This window comes from Athene cunicularia (assembly GCF_003259725.1).
Source record: "Athene cunicularia isolate RWA chromosome 13 unlocalized genomic scaffold, athCun1 chr13_part1, whole genome shotgun sequence".
Classification (NCBI taxonomy): domain Eukaryota; kingdom Metazoa; phylum Chordata; class Aves; order Strigiformes; family Strigidae; genus Athene; species Athene cunicularia.
In genome coordinates, this window is record NW_020799117.1 from 3970234 (window position 1) to 3993454 (window position 23221).

Consider the following 23221-nt stretch of genomic DNA (forward strand, 5'->3'; position numbering starts at 1 on the left):
ATATCCTTGACAAACCTGGGGAGAGGCAGGGGGAATGTTTAACTCTTGGATGACAGCAAATTAGTCATTGTCATCTCATGTTTGTGCCTCAAACCTGGGAATTTTTGACATGCTGAAACTGTAAAATGGCATGTGGACACATCTTGTAGGTGGTGGGCAAGTCCCAGCATCCTTTCCTGTCTCTCTGGCTGATGCAGCAGCATTAATGAAGTATCAGACTTTGGTGGGTGTGTACGGAAACTCTGAAAATGTTTTGAATATTGTCCCTTTCTCTGTCCCTCTTACTAAAGGAGCTTTTCCATCAAGCCATAAGTGTTAGCTTGCTGCAGCTCCAAGCTTCTAGAATTTATTTTTTTTTGTGCGTTCACTCTGCTAACTGATCTTAACAAGTAGGACCTATTGATACTTGAGTTTATAACTAAACGTCAACAAAATTGATACATCAGTCTCAATGCGAAGTACTGATTCTTCACTGGTAGAGTGAGGAGCTAATTTGAATTGAAACCTGACTTCTGACATTAGGTTAATGTTGAATTTTGTAGTTTTAGTGTCAGATTTGTTCAGTGTCATGTGTTTGATGCTATGTACATGCATTGTGCTTTGGGGAGGAATGTCCAAAACAACGCCCTGAGTAAAGCAGCATCAGTTCTTTTCCTTCTTTTCCTGAATCACTGCAGTGGAGCTATCGCACTTGGCAGGAATGTGTAGGCAGCTGCCTGCTGCCTGTACTTCCTCCTATCCCTTGAGTAGCTTCTCCTTCAGAGCTCTGCCTTGGTCCTAGCTAAGGCAACTTTTGTGTATTTTACTGTTTTTTCCTAGTTTTGCTGCCCTGCAAAGGTTTTCTAAAACCCCATCTCTAAAGTGTATAAGGCAATAATACAGTTTGTTATCGTAACTAAAACCCTCAAAATAAAGTACAGAATTTAGACCGGACACACTAAAGAGGTTTGTAGGGTCACTAAAAAGTCCACGTTAGTGAGAAGCTAACAGTAATGCACCCTTTCTGCCACGTGAGGGGGTGAGCTAGTGTCCATGCTCACTGATTTTTCAGACTCTGAGAAAGCTTGTAATTAGCTGTTCCTAATTTCCCAGTTCTCTTGTACATGCAAATTCCAACAAAAACTTGAATCTTTTTTCCTTGTCTGGAGTCCCTATTGTCATGCAAAGGAGACACTGGTTGTTCTGGCATGACAACTCCAAACAGCATCTTTTATGCCTCGGGAAGTGTTTCAATAAATTTCTTTCTAGTTTTCCTCACTTCAGGTGCCTTCAAAATCTAAAGTAATCTTGTTTGCCATGTAAAGTTCTTCAATTAGCCTAAAGTACAATGTTGACAACAACTATAGGTACTTAAACTGTACCTAATCTGTACCTGGAAAGTATATTAATATTAGCACCTTGTAATAATATTAAGGCTCAAAATATTGAATCAGTAGTACTATAATCTGTTACTGTTCATGAGAAAAAAAAACAACAACAACTTTTGGATGCTGAGATGAATTTATTTGGAATTTACCACATTTCCATTTCACACTCTTTGCCCTTTCCCCCTTTCAAGATTGCTGGTAGGATCTGAGTGATCGCAGTTCTCAACATGAATATGAGATGTGATCCCAGGAAATACTCTTTGCATTGGCAACATCTTCCCAAGGACTTGTCCCTTGGAAATTGTTCCGCTGTATTTGATCGGGTGGATGCAGACCAGTTTTACGCAGAATTCTGGTGAAAACAAGAGGAGGGAAAACATGTACTAATTCTCTTTCAGAAATACTCACGTTTTCTCTCTTGTCTTTTCCACTGAGATAGCAATGGTGGAAATACCGAATAAGGAATAACAGTGGTCATAACAAATAGAGACAGTGGTTAGAGTTGGCTTGGTGGAGGAGGGAAGATGGGAGGCAGGGAGAAGGTAGGAATTCCTGCTGTGGTAAAGATAAGACATCCTACAGAACTCAGTTATTTGCATTTTAAGAGCAAAAAGTTCTGCATGTAAGTGGATAGAAGATGCAGTGTTTCAAAACATGTACCTTGTTTAACCGCTTGGCTAGCGGCAAGGTAATACATCTTGTATGACCTCAAGACAAATGAAAAATAGCTATTTACCTGCTCCATGGATTTGGACTCCATCATCGATGGCGTTTCCATTGTGGAAGAATTTAATGGGTCCAGAGAGTGTGCCAGAAAAGGGAGCATAAACGGTTGCTCCATCAGCACAGATGACATCCACACCTCTGTGCTTTCCTTTACCATTGGATCTGAAAACAAACGTGTAAATAGAGAAGTCTCATGTCAGGCCTAACCTACAGAGATAGATGAGTTAGTATGCTTCAAGGTCTGGAAATGGGTTGTTTGTAGTGAGACAGTGTTGACATAGTTGACTGGCTGAAGAATCTATAAAAGCTTTTTGGTGTAGATGTAATGCCGTGTACAGTTAGGGTTGGGGTTTTGTGAACTGGAGGAAAAAAAGAAAAGCCTTTCTTTCACGCCTTTAAATAAATCTCTAGAGTCACAGAAATGTTGGTTGTCAGGTACCTGTGGAAGACATCAAGTCTAACCTTCCACTTGAGTGAAGACTCTTCCCAACACCAGGTCAGGTCTGGCTTAGTCTGAGTTGTAAAAACCCCCAAGCACGAAGGTTTTATTGAACAATGTGGGCAGCCTGATGCTGCATTACCCCTTGTAGTGAAAGCATTGCCTCATGTCCAGCCTAAACCTTCTAAGCTGTAATTCTGAAATGGCTTAAACAGAGTTCAACTCTGTTGCAGTGGAGCAGCAACACATCGCCATGTGTTCCACTTACACTACCTTGGAGCTCCGTAGTATCCACAGCCGTATCTGTCACAGCCTCTTATCTCATTTGTAGGATTCCCAGCGCACACTGTTGCCCAGCGTCTGTCTTGTTGTGGGAATGGTGGAACAACTTGGAAATAGAGAAACACAGCACATCAAAGTTACCTTTAGGTTCTAAATATTGCATGTTTGTAACTACTGTGTTTTAATTTTAGTTAGGTAGGAACATACTGGAATTACACCCAACGCATATAGTTGGATGTCTCCTCGACAAAATTTGTCACCCTTCAGGAAATAACATTAACGTAAATAGAATGTATACTTAAAACTGGATTGTAGTGTTCCTAGATTAGGATTATCTTGTATAGGAAACACGCTGTAAAGACAAAAAATTCAGAGTGTCACGGTTCCTAGAGTCTACTGAGGGATAGGAAAAGACTCAATTTAGTTTCTTATTCCATGCCCAGGCTGATGGGACTGGACTCCTCAAGTCGTCTTCTCCATTACTACCAATGTAATATTTGATTTGCAAAGAATCATCCCAAAGTCTGCTAAAATATGTTACTGAAAACATTGCTCATAATTGACAGGGTACAAACAAAAGAGCTGCCTGACTTGTTTTACTGCTGAGACTTGCTGCTGTGTCTTAGGGGGGCAAGAAACACAACTTGATAAGCTGATATATTGTCCTTTAACACTGACTGCAGTCCTGTTGCGCTGTGTTTATAACGTGTGTTTTCTTTCTTTCAGCTGTTGCTGTCAAGGAGAACCTACGGGCTATTGCTATTTGATACTGTTGTCCTTATTTGAAATTAATGAATTTCCATTCATTATACTACTTGGGGGATGTGTGTGTGTTTTACCAGGTGTAAGTAGATCAGTGGGATCAGAGTGGTCGCAGTTCTCCACATGGATGTGAGAGACAATGCCAGGAAATACTCTTTGCATGGGCAGCATTTTCCCGAGGCGTTGCCCTCTCTGGATATGGCCCTGGTACCGGATGGGGTGAATACAGACGAGCTTCACACAGTAACCTGGGAGAGAGGGGAGAGGAAGCGGGGTCAGGAAACATCAGCTGCCCCTGGTCTTGGGTGAGCAAGAAAAAGTCTGTACTAGCCTTTTACTGGAGACTGTAATGATGAAGCAAAAATGTAGTCAAGGTACCAACAATCCTTAAATCAAAATTACGTGGATTACTATGGAAAACAGGAAAAGAGGGAATTGATAAAAAGAGACAGGAAAACATCATTTTAGCAAAATTGAGGGCATATTTCTCACACATTATTTTTACTGTTTGTTGGGGTTTTTTTTAATTTAGGGTGGTTATTTTTCTGCTACCTGTTTTTCAACTCCCTTCTTCCCTCCTCTCCAAGGAAAGCATAGGAAAAGGACTAGTTATATGCTTCAGTGTAGCAACTATACAGTGTGTAATCAACACTGCTTGAATTGGAGCCACAGAAACCTTACTCAGGTAAAGTGATTGCATGTGCAGGCCTCACACGTTTCTGCTGTTATTACTTGCCTGATCCCCTGATTTGCACTCCATCGTCGATGGCATTTCCATTATGAAAGAATCGAATGGGTCCGGAGAGCTGGCCACTGAAAGGAGCGTACACTGTCGCTCCGTCAGCACAGATGACATCCACACCCATATGCCTTTCCTTACCGCTGTGCCTGAAAACATAAATGTGTAATTAGAGAACTCTGTCAGGCTTAACATTATGTGTAGATAGATCAGTTAACACAGTATGATACCTGCAGCTCGTCTCACAACGTTTTTGCATCTACAATGAAATTGGAAAGAAATAGCGGCTTTGATCCATCTTTTTTGATTGCAAACTGTTTGTATTACTCTGACCTTTTTTAAAGGGGAATGAGATTTCAAATTTAAAGTGTATCTTTAATTTTCCCAAGTTCATGGCGTATTTCAAGCTGTTACAGAAAAGTACCCCTGTTTAAACCCAAATACCTCTCTGCTGGTGTAAAAGAGAATCTTATATTTGGCACTTTTTAATTTAGAAATTCAGAAGTTGCATGATGAGGATGGACACTTCTTATAGCTCCTGGGGAGAGGAGATGACAGGAAAATGCAGGGAGGGCAGGAGTAAAAGCATTTTGGGGGGAAATACAACCTGCTCTGTTATGAGGAGCCTACTTAAAGATAACGATGCTGGCAGACCTTTAGTTCATGTAAATTGATCTGCTTAGCTTCCTGTGAGCTGCTGGTGAATTTTAGCTAAATATCTTGTCTATAAGCAATAGGAATAAATGAAAAATCCTTGAAATACTTTCCCTTTCCTTTCCTCTGGCTGCTAATTCATGTAATGGTCTCACTTCTTCCCCCGTGCATCAGTTATTAGCAGTGGTATTACGGCATTACTGCACTTTTGTGAGGTTCAAGTAACGTCCCCAAAATGGGTAAGAGTTTCCCACAGACAACCATCTTCTCTCATTCTAAGTCTCGGCTCTGGTTAAACTCTACTCTTTCTCCTGTGTGAACATCTCATTTAGGAAAGCAACAGCAAACCCCACTGCTCCAGACTCCCGCTGTCCCACTGCGTTACCTGTCGGCGCCGAATTGGCCGCAGCCGTATTTATCGCAGCCCCGGATTCTGTTGGTGGGATTTCCCGCGCAGATAGCTGCCCAGTGTCTGTGTTGTTGTTGGGGCGGGTGTGTGTCCAACTGGTTGGCAAAAACTTCACATGCAAAAGGCAAAAACAGGGAAAATTCAACCACGTTCTTAATATGGTACAACAGAAAGCGTTAAGGTGCAAAATAGGCTGTTTCAAGTGGAAGACGTGAGCTCATGGGAGTTAATTTTAGAAACTGTAGGTAGAAGAACATTGAACAACCCGCTATATAGATTTGCTTCCTTTTTCTTGAGGTCTTATTTTAAGGTACCCACACTAAAAGCAAAGCTGCAGATAAATAATATTAGTTTGTGAAACAAGTCAAAGCTATTTTCACTATATGAAACCTCTAAACACTTCAGTATAAGACTAAATGCACACCTAATTCAGTATTTTATGTCATAATGCTGCATGTTACCATAATTCCTCATAAAACTAGATTGAAAAAATGTAACATTATTTATGTTTGAGTTTCAATAATTCCTTAGTCTCTGCCTAAAACCAGCCAAGACAACTACTATATAGCAATCTCAACTCACCAGTGGACACCAAGCTGACCAGGGCGATCAGCCTCAGAGCTGTCATTTTGTGGCAGTTTCACCGGTGTTCTTTGATCGAATCAAAGACGTTGAGCAGTAGCTGCCTGGGGTATTTATGTGTTTTTGAAAGTCCAAGTCTTGGCCAATCAGTCTTGAGCAAAGTATTACAGCTCCGGGCAGATGGTGTTGCCATATTAGGCACCGAGGATGTCTAGAAACTCTTAACAGTTGTTAGAGCTGGTTGGGAAAGAGGGATAGAATAATTGGTCTCTTAGCACACAGTAACAGATGGAAACGAATAATCCCACAATTCAGGAAGCTCTGGTTGAACTGTTTCTTAATATATATATATATTTTTTTTCCCCCCTCCTGAAGCAAGGGCACACCTAGGCCAAAAATGGTAGGAACCAAGAACATGGTCCAGAGGGTCGAGTTGAAGGGAAAAGATGGTCAAAACTCCACTGTGGATGTAACCAGTTTGTCCTTTACTGCTCATTCCAGTGCCTCCTCCCAGGTGTATGTGCCCATCAGTGCTTCCTAACAGAGGGACAGAGAACGCATGAAGTGCAAAGTTTAGTGTACCACGACTATACACTTAGGCAAAGAAATACAGATGCTTTTGCATGGAAACATGCCTTTTATTTTTTAATTATTGTTCAGCTGAAATTATCACTTAGGCTGGGCTTAAATCCATGAAGTCTTTCCACTGAAACCCTAGGTTTTAATACCTAAATTCTTACTAAAACATCTTCAAGCTCTGAAACAAGCAGCTGCAAACCCAAGCTGCGTGACATAACCAACATGGAGTTAAGACATTCTAGGTTTTAAAATGATTCATTTAGTATCTGCCTGATTTCAGCTAGTGTACTATTAAGCAGGGTCCTTAGTGTCTGTTTAATCCTTCAGTGTGATTTTTCTGCACTACTTTCAGAAAAGCATTAGATTTTCTTTACGGATAATACGAAATTAAAATGAGTCATGGTGCTTTCACATAACTTATCTGATATTCCAAGTTACAGAAACCTCTGGAATTCCTGCAGGTTTTATTCAGAGGAGAAGCAGATGTCTCTGCCTCACTTCTACTTTTTTAAAAAAAAAAAGCATTTGTACATTGTGTTTTTGGAAAATCTCTGTGGAACAAGCAGCTGCAGACACATTTTTTGCTTGTGGTTCCAAGCTTTTTTTACAGCCACTACTTAACCCCCAAATGATCTTTTAGGCCTCCCTGGGGTTATTATAAGTAACTTTGCTGATTTTTACCCTTGCTGCTGCTTCCCACCATGCTGCCAGAAAGAACTGCTGGTTTTCACGCTTGTAGCCACCAAACAAATATTTATATAAACATTATGTCCCCTCAGTCTAGTTTTTATGGGACTTTTTGTTGTAAGTTGTTCAGTATAATGGAGTCAAGGCTTACAAATGACACAAGGTGCTGGTAAGAGCTCCTCAGTGGATATTCAGGGTTTGGGGATGCTGCTTACCCCTGAAGTGAAAGGTGGGGTGTGTGGGTTTCTGTGACCCTTGCCAAAAGCAGCCTTTGTTGCTACGAGCTGGGAGAGCTTGTGTAATGATCCTTCCAGCTTTCCAAGCTTGTTCAGCTTCATTTGGCACAAGCTCTCTGCAAACCCCCTCAGCTCTCCATAGCAGAGAGAATCAGCCAGGGAGGTGCTATGGGTGGCATCTTTCAGTGAAGATTTCATTGCATAGAGGTAGTAAAGTATTTCTGAGCTTGGCTAGCTTGGTACTAGTTGCCGTAAGCTTTTTCCCCTGCTGGAAACAAAGCCACCTAAAAAATAAAGATTTTATTTGGGTGGGGCCTAGCCATTCCCAGTCGAGGAGTCTCCAGAGGGGTTTCTGCAATAATGATCTCTCTCAACTAGATTTTATTTCTGATTTATTTCTGAGTGCTGGTTTGCACTAGTAGAGTTTTAAATATCTCATTATATAAATTTTACCTAGGGCAGACCTGCCTTGAAAAACTAATGGTTTTTATAGACTTCAGTGAACTCACATGCTCCTCACTTTTACAAGGAAGGAATTGCAGCCCCTCAATCTACTTTACAAAGTCTTATGAAGGAAAGGCTGGGTGTAAAGCCAGCCAAGCCGGTAGGCATGAGGAGAGAAGTACAACTGTGTTATAGGTGCACTGTAGAAGCTTTCCTCTGAGTCCTCTTTTGCAGTCTGGTGCTTTGTAAAATGGCTCTAAGCTACCTGCTCTTTACAACTTTTTCCATCTCATTTGTGTTACAGAGCTGGCTCCAAATTTCTCGTAGCTGTGTACGTCTTTTTTTTAATAGTTTCTCCACGAGAGATTTTAACAGCATTGTATCTTGCTCTGTTCTTTCTAAAACATGTCAAAATGTCATTTGCTGCAATAATATATCTAATGCACTTCTGGTATTCTTAATACAACAGTTTTCAAGTGCATGATACTGCAGTTGAGATTTCTCAGTGCGTTCCCCGTCTGTCCTGGGTGAGCTCTAAGGTGCAGATCTTTCCCCTTGGGCACGAGGAAGCTCTGAACCAAAGTTGGTGGGATTCCTGCGTTGGGCAACGGAGATGTTAGTAGAACAGTTGGTAGGTGCAGTTGTGCAAGGCATGAACTGGCCGCTTAGCACACACGAACAGGAGGATCTGGAACAACGGGCCGGTGTTGCACAGCCCCCAGGAGCTGCCGTTGCAGCATTTCCTTCCCTGCGGCGGGGAGCGGGCAAGGGGATGGAGAGGAGGTGGGCTGGCTTGGGAAATGCTGACTTCTTTCTCTTGCATGAACGGTGCAAGTTCCCCGTTTTGCCCGTTTTACATCAGAAGTCACTTCTCTGGCTGTGTAAGTCCCTTCAAGGTGGACTTATGGACTGAACGAGAGTGCATTGGGCATAGGCGAGTGTTTGGGCTGGTATCAACAGGCAGGGAGTGAGTTAAGCCTGGTGCTGCCCAGGAGAAATCCCTACTTTGCTGTTCAGCCTTTCTAAAGATATTGCAACTCCTCTGTGTAAGTTATGTAGTGTTTCAGGAGTGCCCGCTACCAGTTAGCAGGGCTTTGGGTAGGTGGTACCTGCCATGTATGTGTCTATAAACCTTGAAAATGTTAGACTAGCCCCTCTTAACGTATTGATTATCTTAACATTATATGAGAAAAGTCAGATGGTAAAATGATGGAATAAGGCTTTTGGAGGAAAATGCCAGAAAACTCTTGAGACACACCTTGGTAGTGGTAGTAGAACCTTTTGAACAGAAACATCAGCAAAAGCCAGGGCCAAATCCTGAGCCAGAGCAAATCCAACCCCCCAGGCAAGGCCTGCAGTTCCCTTCCAGCCGTGCTGCCATCCTCCTTTGGTTGCCCACCAGCAAGGGCTGGTTTCTCCATCATTTCCTTTACACGCGCTTCAGCTCAGTAGCATTCAACCAACATCCAAAACCTGATGAATTGGTTCATAAAGCCCTTCCTCTTCTCAACCTCTGTGGGGCTGCACCCCAGTGAATGGGATAAATGAGAGCTGCACATCTTATTTCTTTGTAATGTTACACTATCAGAACTGTAGGTTTGCCAGGCTTGTTAGCAGACAATTGAAAAGGTAAATCCTCTTCTAGATAAATCTTACAGAACAACTGGCTTTGTACTTCTTGGCTAGCCTGGCTTGTTCAGTGTGGGAACAAGTCAAGGCCGAGCATTCATCTCCCAGCTGATCTGTGTACAATATCTTATTAAAAAAACCTTAAAAGCTGTTTCTCTGAAAATTGAATACTATTCTTTGTACTAATCGTTATAAACCAAAAACGTGTTAAAAATTACCTGTCGAAGAGTTTACTTGTGCAATTAGCAGCACAGGCTTTCACGATGGAAACCAAGCTGGCACAGCGTAAAACAAATTGCGCATTGCTATTTATTCAGGCTTCTGATCACCTGACGATGCTGAGATAAGAGGGATTTTGCCACAACGGTTAATTAAGATTTATGTAGACTGCTTACAGTGTAGTATCGCTGGAAAATCAGCAGGTTGCGCTAGCTGATCAGCCAAAAGGAATGGTTGGGCACGTTGTGTTTGAAGCAGATAGGAGATCTGAGTCTGCTGCGTCTCTTCTTTGCAGCTGAAGTTGTGCTGGTGTACGGTTCTGATTGAAGACTCCATCTCGAATTTATTTTGCCTTTATTAACATACTTGCTAAGCCTGTGTTAGGCAGGTTTTAATGAGGACGATTGAGGAACACAAAATCTTTTTTTTTTTTTTGAGACCTGTGACCTATCTCATGAGGAGGACAAGGCTCTGGCTGAACCCCCATTAATGCTCAGGGAAATAGAAGGGTATAACATAGTTTTGGGTTGCAGCCTTAGGCTGTTCTTTTGAGACCTTGTGGTACAAACTTATAACAGGGATAGCAAGGAAAATGATCCCTGCAGAACTGGTGCAGAAACAAAGCCATTCTCCACGGCTCAAGTTTGCTCTTTCCTGAGAAGCTGTTGCCCCTGTTAACTTCCCTCAGCACCCTTTCCCCTCACCTAGAATATTTTTAGAACCACATACTTTGCCAGCCCTTTATTTCCTTCACAGAGCCAGTTACAAATTGTACTTTACTGCCTGTTATTTTCTTTTACTAGACTGAAAAGATAAAGCTGGATTTACTTATACTGTTTACCCCAACTGCTCTGTAACCCAGAATAGAAAGTGCTATTTACTGTTTCTTCTCTGCTGCTCACGACAGCCTCAGCTAAAACTGGAGGTTTTAGCATTTGCCCTGTACCTCTGTCAGGCACCTGCAGGAGCATCCCACATCCCTGCACCAAAGCGCTGCACTTCCCTGTGCTGCTGGAAAAATTCAGATTGAATAATAGCTGCCTGAAAAGGTTTGTGAAACCAGTCTGTGGGGACACACCAGAAAAGTCCTGAGCTGTTGTCATTAATGTGTAGGTGAAAATGTTGCTTGTAGAGGAGCAAAGCTGGTGTGTTGGCTGGAGGCTGAGTCCTGCCCAGTCAGCTCGGTCTTTCCTTAGGATTTGCATGAACGGGGGGTTTGGTTGAGACCTTCCCTTTTCAAATGTGAGAAGCTGATAACTGGGTTAAAACCTGGGATTTTAACCAAGTGAAACTTAAGCGGGAGTCTTTTCTGCAGGCAGCCACCTTCATGCCAAAAATTTTAAAAATTGGCTAAAACTGGAGAACGCTGTGGACTTCTGCTGAAATGTTTCTGCTTTCAGTGTAAGGAAAAGGTTTTTTTCACAGCAAACTCAACTGCCTTGACTTGCCTTCAATGTCTGGCTGCTATCTGCCCCTGCAGATTTGGGCTGTATATTTATACGGACGTGCTGATTTTTCATTCGTGGCAAAATGAAAGTGGTTCCTGGGGAAGGTGAATGGGACATAGCAGGTTAAGCACTTTTCACGGATGTGGGGAATAACTTTCTGTAGTTTCTCAGTAAAAAAACCAAATGTGTTGTCAGGACAGAGGCAGCTCCCGCTGAAGCAGCTTCCCTGCTTAGCCGAGGCTGCAGTTGCCTTGGTAAATACGTGAGCCTGCAGCACTTGTAGAGCACTTGAGACTCCCAGTAGCACACTGGTAGCCTTGGCCTGAAGAGCCCTGTCCTGTTAACAAGAGCGTGTTGTCCCGGGAAAGTTTTCAGCTGATTTTACTAATGGAAAGAAATGCCTCACTTGGACAAAAAGAAACCTGGGTGTGCCAAGGCAATCCTGAAGCAGGAGTCTGGGGAAGAGGAATGAGTTACTTCATTAATGTTGGTTTATGTTTTTGGTGACGGGCCCCAGGAAAGATTTGGGTTTCAGCTTTAGGCAGTTTTGTTTTTTGTTTTTTTTTCTCCCCAGCTGCATTAAAAAAGCAGAACCCAGCCCAAACTCTGTGACAGCACCAAAGAAATTCAAAGCAATTTGTAGAGAAGCAGCCCTTTAATAACGTGATTTTCCATGTGCAAGCACAAGTGAAATTTCTGGCTTATTGAAGAAATCTTTGTGCTTGGCTGCAAAGAGAGCAGAGGAGTCCAGGACGAGTGAGCTGCAGCAGAGCTGACTGTAGTGCTGCTGAGCATCGAGGACCCACCTCCTCCCAGCCCTTCCCCACCGCTTCAGCCCTCATCCACTGGTGCAGGGATGTGCAGGACACAGTAACAGCTTTAACACGTGTTATACCTTACTCCGAGTCTCTTTATGTTCAGATAACCACCAGCATTTTGTTCTTGGATACTTTTCGGGTGGAACAACTGTTTGAGGCTCAGTGGCTTCTATTTTACTAGTGACTACCTATGCCTAAGCGATTTAATGAACACACAAGTGAGGGGCTGAAAGCTTTGCTCCTGATGTGCAGCCACCTGTTTACAGGTTGGAAGTAGGATCTGTTAAGTCCCAGTTCTGGATATGGACATGGGATATAATTCCTTGATAGAGCCTTTGCATGGGCAGCATGACGCCGATTCTCTCTCCCTTCTTGACAAGGCCGCTGTACTTCAAGGGTTTGCTGTAAAACATCTTAATGCAGAAGCCTGTTAACAGGGGAGAGAGGAGAAGGGGAAGCTGTTGCTGCTATGAAATGGTTTGAAAGCCTGACAAAGTCATAATGTTCGGTAGCAAAATACAAATTACAATAAAATGGTAAGAGATTCAGCAGCAGAAAAAGTTATCGAAAATGCTGTGATGCTCCTATAGTATCAAGAATAGGAAAATAAATAAATTAATATGGAGGAGGATGGGGAAAGGGGTTAGGGTGGGTAGAACTTCATGAGCAAGTCAGAGGTTGTTCCCTTAATTATCCAAAATGTGCAAAGGGACCAGCTTCATCCTTTGCCCTTTTTTTATAAAGGTGGAATGCTGTAATCCTTTCAATCCATCTTTCTGCATTAACAGAACCTGGTTAGCCCGCAGTGGAGCACCTTGCCAGCTAGAAACCCTCCTCTCGTCTGTTTTTTCATGCTTATTTTTATTTTAAGAAAGTTTCAAGCACAACCATCTCCCGTCATCCCGGCCCAGGACCTTGGGGTCATTGTATCCACCACAGCCCTGGGAGTCGCAGCCTCTGATTCTGTTTGCAGGTTGACTTGAGCAGATTTTTGCCCATTGTTCTGCAGTAGCTAGAAAAGAAAAAAAAGAGAAGAACAGAAGATGAAACCCAGAAGCTAGAAAAGGGATTTCCCAGCTCTTGTTGTTTAATCAGTAGCAAGATCCCTTTGGACTTTGCTGTAACCATGGGTCAGGGCTTCAGTTCATCTTTTAATGCAAGTTAATTTTAGGGATGCAGTGAAGCAGCTTTTTTGTTGTTGTTTTATTCTTTGCCCGGTGATGTTTGAGGGTACTTAAAGCAGTGACTTCAAAGTAAAAACGCAGAACAAATAGATCTGGAGGGGACATCACGGAGTGACCATCTCTCCCATGGCCCATGGCAGACGTGCTGAGCTGTGTTCACGTGGCAGACGTGGGGCTGGAGCTGTGGGGTGCCTCTGCCTGGAAGGTGACCTGGGCCACCTATTCCCCAATGCTGGATCCAGTCAAAAATACAAGCTGTCATCTACCTTTTACTAATTGCATTTTCTATCTCCCAGTGCTTCTCTATTAACTCTTTCAAAGTAGCAGCCAGTAGAGTAGCATCCTCATATTTTTTATTCCAGATTCTGGTTGTCATCACCCACAGTCAAAGCCATGCTGATCCTATGGCCCCAGCAATGATCCTACAGCCCCAGTGATGTCTGAGAGGAAAGACATTTCTAGGGGAGAAGGGTTGAAAGGCAACCCCTGTCTTGGTAACTTCTACAAGCCTCTAACAGCCCTGCTCCCCCCACCAAAACTACTGGGGTTTCCCATGGGATGCTTTAGTAAGAACAGGGGTGGTGTAGGAAGAAGCAACGAGTTGAGGGTTTATTCGCTTGTGGGAACAGCTCGGCTGGCCCCATCCCTGTTGGGCTCTGGGAATATACACAAACAGGGAAAATGATGTGCTGACACTGAAGATCTGGTGCTAAAAAGGTGCAGGAAATCTCTAATGCCTTCCCCAAGCAAAACAGCCCTTTTTTCTAGGTAGCCTTAATTTATTTTAATGAACTGTGTATTCTTCTTGAAATCAAAAGTGATGACATTAAACACAGAAATATCTCTGGGAACACTTTATGCTCAGTGGGCTGGTCTTTAAGTAAAAGGCTTTTAAGAAAGCATGCATGCTGTCTAATAATTGATATGCCTCAGCTGATTCTTTCTTATTCAGTCAACATTATTACTCCAACAAAATTGTGCCACGACTCTTTACCATCTCTAAAAAAGATTTTTCCTTGGAGGTTTCTATGCGATGCGAGAGGAGTTCTTTTCAAAAGCAAAAAAATGGCAGGGAACAAATCAGTTTCTAAATCCTTACAGATAACCTTCATTGAAAAAGAAAAAAACAACCCGAAAAACAGAGAAAGAAAAAGAAGACAGGTTACAAACGAGCAGTGTTTACTAAAATCCAGCTAACTCACCACTGGAGATCGCAATCGCGAGGATGACTGCTGTGACTCTGTGCATTTTCATGTGCCTTGAGAGCTCTGCTTTCAAAGTGATAGGTCTAAAATACTTCGCTTTCTATTTATACATCCCAACAGAGGCTGTATCCAAATTTTTGCAGCCAATCAGAAAATTTATGTGGCCTCGGTTCTTTTGCTTGCAGATTCTAGCCAACAGCAAGAACTGACAGCAGCCCTCGAGGTGTACCACCAGCCTGGCTAATTGGTGGTGTACAGGCTCCAACTTATTTAGCAATTTTAGCTATGCGGTTTTGTTTGGGTTTTGTTGTTTGTTTTTTGGGGTTTTTTTACAACAAAACTGTGAATAATAAACCCAAATTTTAAGGACAATTTGTGGCTATTCCTGCCTGTTGCGTAATCCTGAAGATAACTTGGGTGGAGAAGGGGAACAGTGATCCAATGAAGTTTAAAAACCATCTGGGCAGATGGATACCTTGCCCTCCCACCATGGCTCTTGTTTCGTGCAAAGAAGTTCAGCCAGGTGGACACAGCTCTGTGCCATGCATCACACCCAACCACATGCTGGAAAATTCTGAAATGAGACCCTTTCACCTCGATTTTATTTGCCAGCTTCCTCAGCGCATCGCAGGCATTGCCATGTTGCTGAAGGTGAGCCTTCAGCGCCAACAGTGGGAGAGACACGTGTTTACAATCTTCCCTGTGCCTGAACGGAAAATGTTATAAACCCTATAATATTGTGGCTGAGCAGAATTACAGGAAATCGAAGATGTAGAGAACACTGGAGCACGAACAAGGCCACCTCGAGTGTTGTTTCTGGGAAGGGAGGGAACGCAGTGCCTTGGTTTACAGCCAGGAGCTGCAAGTTGTTTGTCTTCTCAGCTCTTTGGCCGCCTGGTCTGTGCCACTGAGAGCCACTGACCATTTTGTTTCTCTGTGCAATTAAATTAAGAGAGCCCGGGTTAGATACGGCTTCAGGTTGTGGCTCTCAGGAGGGATGCTGTGCCCTTGGTCTCTCTCCTGTGGGGGGTGACTGTGGCCTTACCTCCCAAAGCACCACCAAGAGCGGTTCCGCTGCACAGGATTCACAACCTGTCTTTGCCGGAGATGGAGACATCAGCTGCGGGTGGACGCCACTGAACAGAAGTTGTATTTCACAGGAAAAGAAAGAGATCCCATCAGAATGTCTTCAAGACACACATGCTGCCTTCTCCTTTCCCCTCTCCCAGTGAAGTGTCATCCACCTACATCACTTATGTCTGTCATACAGTAACAGTGACAGGGAAATAGCTTGGGCTTGGGCAGAGCCAACACTGGAACCCATTGTTTTGCTAATTACCAGGCCTAGCATAAAGGACACAGTCAGCATAAAGGTGAGCCAATAACCAGATTGTATTTGATACAGAAGGGTCAGTACGTGGGTGAGCGCTGGGGGTACAAACAAGTCAGATTATACATAATTGATATCAATCCCACTGACCCCAACAACGACACCGCATGGCCAACAGTGGGTGGAATAAATGGTGACATGCAGTTTATTGTAGAAGGGACAGGAGACAACCGAGTCAACAAGCCAAACACATCAGACCAAGGAAGCCACAGACTGAATCTCTGCACAGCCCATGTTTACAAAAGCCAGAGCTGCCTGGAGCCCAGTCCCAGGGAGGCGGGAGGTCCTTCCCCAACAGGGAACTCTGCACAGGGCATCCACCTCACACACAGACACTGCCCCTCCTGCGAGGGGTCCCCGCTGTTATCCCCAGGTGGGACACCTGAGCATGGGTTACTGACTGCGGGACCCCTGGGGCTCCTTTACCCAGTGGCTCTGTCTGCCAGGCCGCCCACCCTGGGGGGAAGGCTAAAGGGAACCTCACCCCCCTTTGGGAAGGGCTGTGGGGATCACCCAGATGTCAGCCCGAATGTGGGGCTGGGGTTGAAACCCCGGCATTTCACCCATCCTGGCTGGAGTGAGCTCCACAGCCTGGTGGAGACCGTGTGAGATGTTTCAGCTCCAGGCAACCCACTGCAAATCAAGGAGACGAGGAGCAGGGTCGTGCTGGTCCTGCTACTTGAGGGGTTTGAAACCTGCCGCTGCCTTCCCACACCCCCATCTGAATCCTTGCGTCATTTTTTTTTCTCCTGAAGAAACACGCCTGGTTTAATGTTTTCCTGCTCATTAGCTGTTATATGTAGAGAGGGGAAAAATCTCTTTGACAGTAACATTTTGCAACAGTATGTTTAGACAGAATATGCGGGAAAAAATATGAGAGTAGCGAGCTCTCTGTGCAATGCATGTGCCCAGGGCCCAGCTAAACTAATCCAGATAAAATTGCATTATCTTAAATTCATTTTGTTAATTGCTAATTTTGTTAGAGACCTACCAATCAAGGTCAAAGAGGAGAAAAGAATGAATGAAGTAATTCTGTGCATTCAGAAGCTCAGAAATTTAGCTTTTTTTTCCTAATTCTGTTACTAATAAATATCCTGAAGGCCAGATACTTTCTCAGTTTCAATCTGCGCGCTCAGTTGGGAGGTGAATGTACCATGGTGAGATGCAACAGGAAAACCCACCAGCTCCAAGGGCATTCTTCAAACACGGGAGTAAGGTCTCTTGGCTGTCGGTCTGTGCCATCTCTGATATTTTTCTGATGCACAAGATAGCAGCTGCAACAGCTAACTTCTGCTCACGTCCCGAATTGGCAGTGTCACCAATACACGTGTCCATGTAGACGGTAGAAAATGTGCACCCAGTCTTGCGCCACACTGGGAAATTTGGGTTAAGAGCTTTTTGGAAATCTGGATTCCCAGGTTGGATATTGATTTTCTCCAGGGTCTTTTAATAAACTACTGCCTTGCTGCCTCTGGTGTGTGGAGGATGGGAAGACTGCTAAGGGCTGCAAGGCATGGCTCCCTGCACCCCTCCGTGACCTTTTTGGGCTTTGTTTTGATTTTGCTAACCGAGTTGAAAAGTTTTTACAGAGCTAATTGAGGGAATTAAACCTAGTAAAGACTAAATTATTTGCTGACATTTTACATTATACCCCGAGATAAAGATCAGGGAGGTAAAGAGTGATTAATGTAGATTTTGTGTGAACGGTGCAAGAGCAGCAGATGATTCGCTCGCCTTCTCTGCGCCCACCACGCTGCATTTCACGGGGGTTACAGCCTTATTCTGTGTCTGAACAACATTCCAAGAAGTGAAGCAATGCACATAACCTACCCATTTCTTAACATTTTGCTTGTTGCTAGCTGTAGCCAAAGGGTTCTTTTTTTTTTCCTGGCAGAAAAAAACAGAAAGGTGGCAGTGATTGACAGTTACTTAATTTTTCATTGATGGCAGGTGTGTGAAAGAGTTAAAGCAGGACAAGGAGGAACAAAACTGAGGGTAGAGCCTGTGTGGTGCAAGTAATGAAGGGTTCCTTCACTGGGGAGGAGATGAGGAAACCATGTGGGAGGTAAGTGAGGCAGGACAGGGCTTTTCTTCATCTTGCACGGTGCTGGGAGCCGCTGAGAAATAGAGGTGAAATGTGGGGGGGGGGTGGGAAAGGCAACCCCCTTCAGCAGTAGCTGCAGAGCCTCCGTAGCATGTATGTCTGGAGGGGAAAAAAAATCCCACCAAAAAAAAAAACCAAAACCCAAACCACCAAGCACAGCAGCTTTGTAGGCTTTGCGGGACACCCTGTGATTTATGAACACCCACTGGGCTGTGCTGGGGGGTAACACTGGGGGAGGTGGGTGTCTTGCTTGCAAAGGAGTGAATAAGTAGCAAAATGGTGAAGTCCTCATGCAAGTAAGCACTGCAGTGCAATCAAATTAAATATAATTCAAATAAGATTAAATGTAAAAGACAATGACATTAAATCCTAGCTCCAAAACTCATCAAACTCACTAAAAGCAATTTCCAAAACCGTAAGTGTGCTGGGATTTAATAAAGTTTTCATTAAAGAAGAAGTGTTTGACTCAGCCCGTCACTTAGCAATATAAGGTTGTTTCTTTTTTTCCCGCGCCCCGGCTGTGTCAGGGATGCAAATAGCTGTAATACTTTCCTTTCTGTTTTACCAAGTGCCGGGGCATGGCTGAGTTTGGTGATGCTCTGAAGGCTGTGAATTCCCAACTAACTTATGCTGAAAACGCTCTTTGCTCCCCCCTCCCACCCTTCAATTTTGAGGTTTTGGTAACACAGGTATGCCGAACCTCCCAGCCTGCTCTGGTTTTTGTTTTACTGGAATTACTCAACAGACAGAAGCCTTCTCGTTTTCTTTTATTCACCAGTTAGTACAACTTGAAACACCCAGATATTCTTAAAAGTCCTTCGGATTCCTGTGAAATCCCTCGGTATGGGTAGATTGCAGTGAAGAAGAGGGGGCAGTTTGGTTACCTAAATGTCAGGTTTTGGAAATATCCAGGTGTTGCAAGACTCTAGTTTAATTTCTAATGTGAAATTAAGGGAAGTAAGCTCCAAGGCATGGTATAGTGCAGATGTCTATTATCAACATCTTTTATTTTTTTATTTTTTTTTTGTGGCAGTGGCAAATGCCACGAGCCATTCAGTGAGGTGATGAGCTGTAATCCCATGTGCCAGCACGTTTTTCCCCTCTTGCTGTGCTGGGTTGTGTTGCTTGTGTTTTTTAGAGACAGCTGAGTGCATAAAAGAAAGCCTGAATTAGTCAAAAAGCTGTCTGTGTGGATAAAAACTTATTGCTTCCATTAATTATGCTTATTAAAAAAAAATAAATTGGAAGAACAGGGCATTCTAGAGAACACTGGTTCCAAAAGCAGTGGTTTCATCTGCCTCCCCTTCTCTGATAACCTCTTGGACCTTTAAAGAAACATGGACTAGTTTATCACCAAAGAGTCTCTTTTTTTTAATTATTTCTAATTTTTTTAAGAGAAAATTTTTTTGTTGTTAGCATGTAATGGATTCCTGAAATGCAGCATCCAGCTGGTGTAATGGGCACTGAGGGAAAAGATGGTAATGAAACCTAATTTAACTAATGAGTGTAATTTAGCGAGAGACTTTATTGCAGAGTTTTGCAGGAAATAGTTTGGAAACATTCAGCCTGTGGAAAAGACGGGTTTTGCGGTTCCTCAAAGAGCATTGCTTCAATCTGTAGAAACACACAGTGGTTTTTTATTAGTTAATGCGAGCAACTGAAGATGCTGTGGGGGATCATGACAAGGCTCTTGCCTCTCCAGCGCGTCCCCCGCCCATGGGGAGCTGCCTCCAGGCTCTCCCAAGAGATGCCCCTCCAAGCCCAGGCAGGATGCTCTTTGTGACGCTTTGCACCCAGTATTTAATTTAAGCCCATACTTAGCTTTAAACCCTGCAGTTTACTGTGTACAGCTGCTCTTGCAGAAAGTCATTTCTTTGGGGTTCTCAGGTCCCCGTCAGCATGGCTGGGTGCAGTGGGGATGAATTGCACAGCCCCGTGTTCCTTCCTCCCTGCTGCCGTGCATCAGCCCCTCGTGTCCCAGGGTAAAGGTCACTCTCTGTGCATTCTCCATCTTGTCTCTGCTCTTATTCTGTTGCTGGGTTTGGGAGGATGGTTTGTTTTTTGTTTTTTTTCTTACAGAAAACCTATTGAGCAAGAGCTCATCTTGGCCACAGCTGGGCTCATCTAGGAGAAGCCTGTGGAAACCTGGTCCCAGCCAGGCTTTGGTTTTGGACACTTGCAAAACAGGGAAGGGCAGCACCCATCCTCCAGAGTGAGCGAGGAGGTGGTCAGGAGACGAGATGGACTGTGCAGGGGATGGTGAAGAAGCCTGGGCTGCCTCTGCCCTCCGATGGAAAGCGGGCAAATGCAGTCCTGCAGAGCAGCCTGTCCTGATCCCCCTGGATCTTCGAATCTGTGTATATAGATAGAGGGGGAAAAACATCTCTCTGTGTGTATATATTTGCCACCTGTAGTGCTCTGATTAAGGGAAGCCCAGCTGCGGTTTATGGGGACCATAAAACCCAGCTGGGGTTTATGGGGATGCTCATCAGCATCTGCTCACTGGGACTGGGATGAACTGGTGTTGCCTGTGTGTGCAGGCATTGGCTGCTCAGATGCCCCGTGATCTTTTTTTCTTTCTTTTTCTGCTTTGCATGTAGAGTCCCTCCCATGCCTGTGTGCTGAGGAAGAGGGGTATAGTGCAGAATGATTCCCTTGCCTCCTCTGGGGTCATGCTTTTTGTCTGGTATGAAATGCTGACCTGATAGCTGCTATTAGTGGAAGTTTGTGGACAGAAATGGAAAAGTTACTTTACTTTTTGACTGCTACATCTGTTTGTCCCCATACCTCCTGCTATCCAAGGTTGTGCTCCAGCACCTTTGATTTCATTTGTAAGGAGGAAGAAAGACATTTCTCTTGCTTCAAATAGTTTAATTCAAAATCCCAAATCTGGCCTTGTGGTGCCCAGGATCCCAAATCTCCCCTGTCCAGGTACCCCAGCCTCCAGGATCAGCCCACAAACAACTTCTCAGTACTTCAGCACTGGCAACATCGAGAACTGCAATATATGAACTGGATATTTAAATATGAAAGCACATAAAGGTGACTATAAAAATAAGTGATACAGCTGTTGTGGTGATTGTTACTCTTTTGTGTTCATATATACTTTAAGAGGAGCCATTGTTGGATTTTAAAAAGCTGCAGACTGAGAATGTGGTGCAGGAGTTGAGGCTGGTTTTGCTGATAGGCAAAGGCAGATATCGCCTATCCCCCTTACCCTCGGGCTGGCAGAGCCCTGCCCTCACTAAAATACTGTGTGGGACTGGCCCCTTGGCAGGTCCCTGAACGGAAACCATATAATTATAAACCACTGTCTAGCCTAAAGTACTGCTGAGTGTTTAAGCTATCGTATTTCCATGGCTCATTCAAGGGTATTTTTAGTGTTGGTGGGAAAAGTTGCTGACTCTAGGTCAAGTAATTATGGTCCTGATACAGGAAAATTAACCGTTTGCTTAAATGTTTGTTATGATGAAGCCTCTCTCCCTTTCTCTGCCCAAGTCTTGCCATGAAAAAGGATTGGGCCTGGACTACGGGCATGGAGAAAGGCCGGCTCGCATTAACATTCAAAGTAGAAAAGTCTGCTACTGCTAAAATGTAGATATTTCTCTAAATATCATTTATCTTAGATACTTCCATTGCACATACCTGCCTTTGCCAGAGTGGAGGCAAGCAGCGGAGGAGCTGCTTCCACAGACGGTGCCTTTGCCAAGGCTGTTCATTGCTCAGAATCCAGCTGTGCAGCCGAGCTGGCTCAAGAGCTTTGATTTGTTTGTTTTGTAGACAAGTCTCTTGGTAATGATGGGAAGGCATCGTTAAACTGTTGCTCACCCAGCAAAGAATAAAGCCAGAAGTTGGAGGTTTGTGTGGTATTTGTTATCCTGTTTGCGTGTTTGGTCATTTATTGCTCTGTGGTCGTGGCTGATGGTCTCCGTCGTGCCACTCTGGTCCCTCGTGCTCAGGGCTGTGGGACATCCCACTGAAGGAGATCTGCACGCAGGGTGAGTGAGCTGGACCTGCAGGAGTGTGAAAGCAGCAGAGACACCACCCTGGCCAGCGGGATGGGCGAAGGGCTTAGCCTGCTTTTTCATAGGTGGTGTGGAGGAACAAATTGCCAGGGGACATCTGAGGAGGGTCTTTGCGTGATGGAGAAGAGCTCTTCTGCATGCAGCCAAGCTGGGGACAGGGCAGGGGACCGCTGGAGAGTTTGCTGTTGGCAGCGGAGGTGAGCGATGCTGGCAGATTGGAGGTGGGTGCTGATGACTTGACAGCACGTGGGAGATGGCCAGTGCAGGGATGAGCTGTGCTGAGCCTTGAGATGGAGCTGAATCGACAGGTTTGACGTGAGAGGGGGAGCCATGGAGGGAGGAGTGATGTGGTTCTGCTGACAAGCCAGAAAATGAGCCCAGGCTCCTCTGAGTGAGGAGACATCCTATGCTAGAGCCTCAAACACTGGAGCCAGAGTGGACTGTTGAAGCAACCCAAATTATTTCTAGTTTAAACTAGAGAAATCATCCCATTTCATTTAAACACTGCCAATGAGGATCCATCAGCAAGTCTTTCTTCCAGGCAATTAACCCCAGAGTTGAAGACATGAGCGTGTCCAGGGTCCCTTTGAGGCATCTGAGGTGTCACAGCAGCTTGGTGATACTTTAAATACCACTTCCAGTATCAGCCCTCCACTGCTGAACGTGTACTTCAGGTTTGGTAACTGTGCTGCACCACTAAGAGAGGGTTTGTAAATAATTCCTCGTTGCGCCATTAAATCCACAGTTCATTCCCTGCCCTTGTATTTTAGCGCTTGGGTCACTGATAACTTTCCTGTATGGTTTCTCCTGGAAAAAGAGTCTTTCCCACTAAGCATTTCCTTCTGTTGTTGCATGAGGGTTAATTAAAACCTCCCTAGGATTTGTTGCTTTGATGCAATGAGGGCTAGGAAAGCTTTTTGTTGGGTTTTTTGGTTTTTTTTTTTTTCCTTTTAAGAAACACTCAAGTGTCTGCAGGCAGTCTGCATGCTCTCGCAGCTCTGATAAGAAATTCCTGCTTGTTTGCAAGGTTCTTCTTAGACACACAGCTTTGGTTTAGTGGGTTGTCTTCTGAATGGGGGAGACCTGTGGCTCTAGAAAACCTCATGGATGGTTTGTTATGGAAAACCCCTGAGCGTTTTATCTCAGGCCATGGTTATCCATCCTGGGAGGTGGATGATGCCTCTCAGTTTTGTCCTGTTGCCTTGCAGAAGTAAAGCATGTCCCACCAAGAGCTGTGGGGTGAGTCCAGCTCACGCAGGGCTGTGGACCCCCAAAACTTGGTGTAGGGGGGAT

At 44.2% G+C, this 23221-nt stretch overlaps 2 protein-coding genes across 2 annotated transcripts; both read right to left on the reverse strand.

The window, feature by feature from the left end:
* Positions 1 to 1488: 1488 nt before the first annotated feature.
* On the reverse strand, positions 1489 to 8274 carry LOC113485302 (myeloid protein 1-like). The gene is made up of 7 exons (XM_026858382.1): positions 5961 to 8274; positions 5355 to 5487; positions 4313 to 4464; positions 3654 to 3824; positions 2806 to 2920; positions 2104 to 2255; positions 1489 to 1719 (listed from the first exon to the last, which is right to left on the reverse strand). Exons 1-7 carry the CDS (start codon positions 6004 to 6006, stop codon positions 1529 to 1531), a joined length of 960 nt encoding a protein of 319 aa, XP_026714183.1. The 5' UTR covers positions 6007 to 8274; the 3' UTR covers positions 1489 to 1528.
* A 3564-nt stretch (positions 8275 to 11838) lies between these two features.
* LOC113485372 (leukocyte cell-derived chemotaxin-2-like) lies at positions 11839 to 14530 on the reverse strand. Its single transcript, XM_026858497.1, has 4 exons — positions 14407 to 14530; positions 12904 to 13032; positions 12750 to 12811; positions 11839 to 12487 (listed from the first exon to the last, which is right to left on the reverse strand). The coding sequence occupies exons 1-4, from the start codon at positions 14456 to 14458 to the stop codon at positions 12281 to 12283; spliced, it is 450 nt and encodes a 149-aa protein (XP_026714298.1). The 5' UTR covers positions 14459 to 14530; the 3' UTR covers positions 11839 to 12280.
* Positions 14531 to 23221: the final 8691 nt, after the last annotated feature.

What these genes read in the sequence shown, in the direction of transcription:
- LOC113485372 (XM_026858497.1), bottom strand. Translation starts at nt 14,458, where the DNA reads ATGAAAATGCACAGAGTCACAGCAGTCATCCTCGCGATTGCGATCTCC. An exon ending in CGCGATTGCGATCTCCAGTG is followed by an intron (nt 13,033 to 14,406) that starts GTGAGTTAGCTG and finishes TTTCTTTTCTAG; the next exon opens with CTACTGCAGAACAATGGGCA. An exon ending in TCCACCTTTATAAAAAAAGG is followed by an intron (nt 12,488 to 12,749) that starts GCAAAGGATGAA and finishes ACCATTTCATAG; the next exon opens with CAGCAACAGCTTCCCCTTCT.
- LOC113485302 (XM_026858382.1), bottom strand. Translation starts at nt 6,006, where the DNA reads ATGACAGCTCTGAGGCTGATCGCCCTGGTCAGCTTGGTGTCCACTG. An exon ending in GGATACTACGGAGCTCCAAG is followed by an intron (nt 2,256 to 2,805) that starts GTAGTGTAAGTG and finishes GTTTGTTTTCAG; the next exon opens with ATCCAATGGTAAAGGAAAGC. An exon ending in AGTCCAAATCCATGGAGCAG is followed by an intron (nt 1,720 to 2,103) that starts GTAAATAGCTAT and finishes TGTTTTCACCAG; the next exon opens with AATTCTGCGTAAAACTGGTC.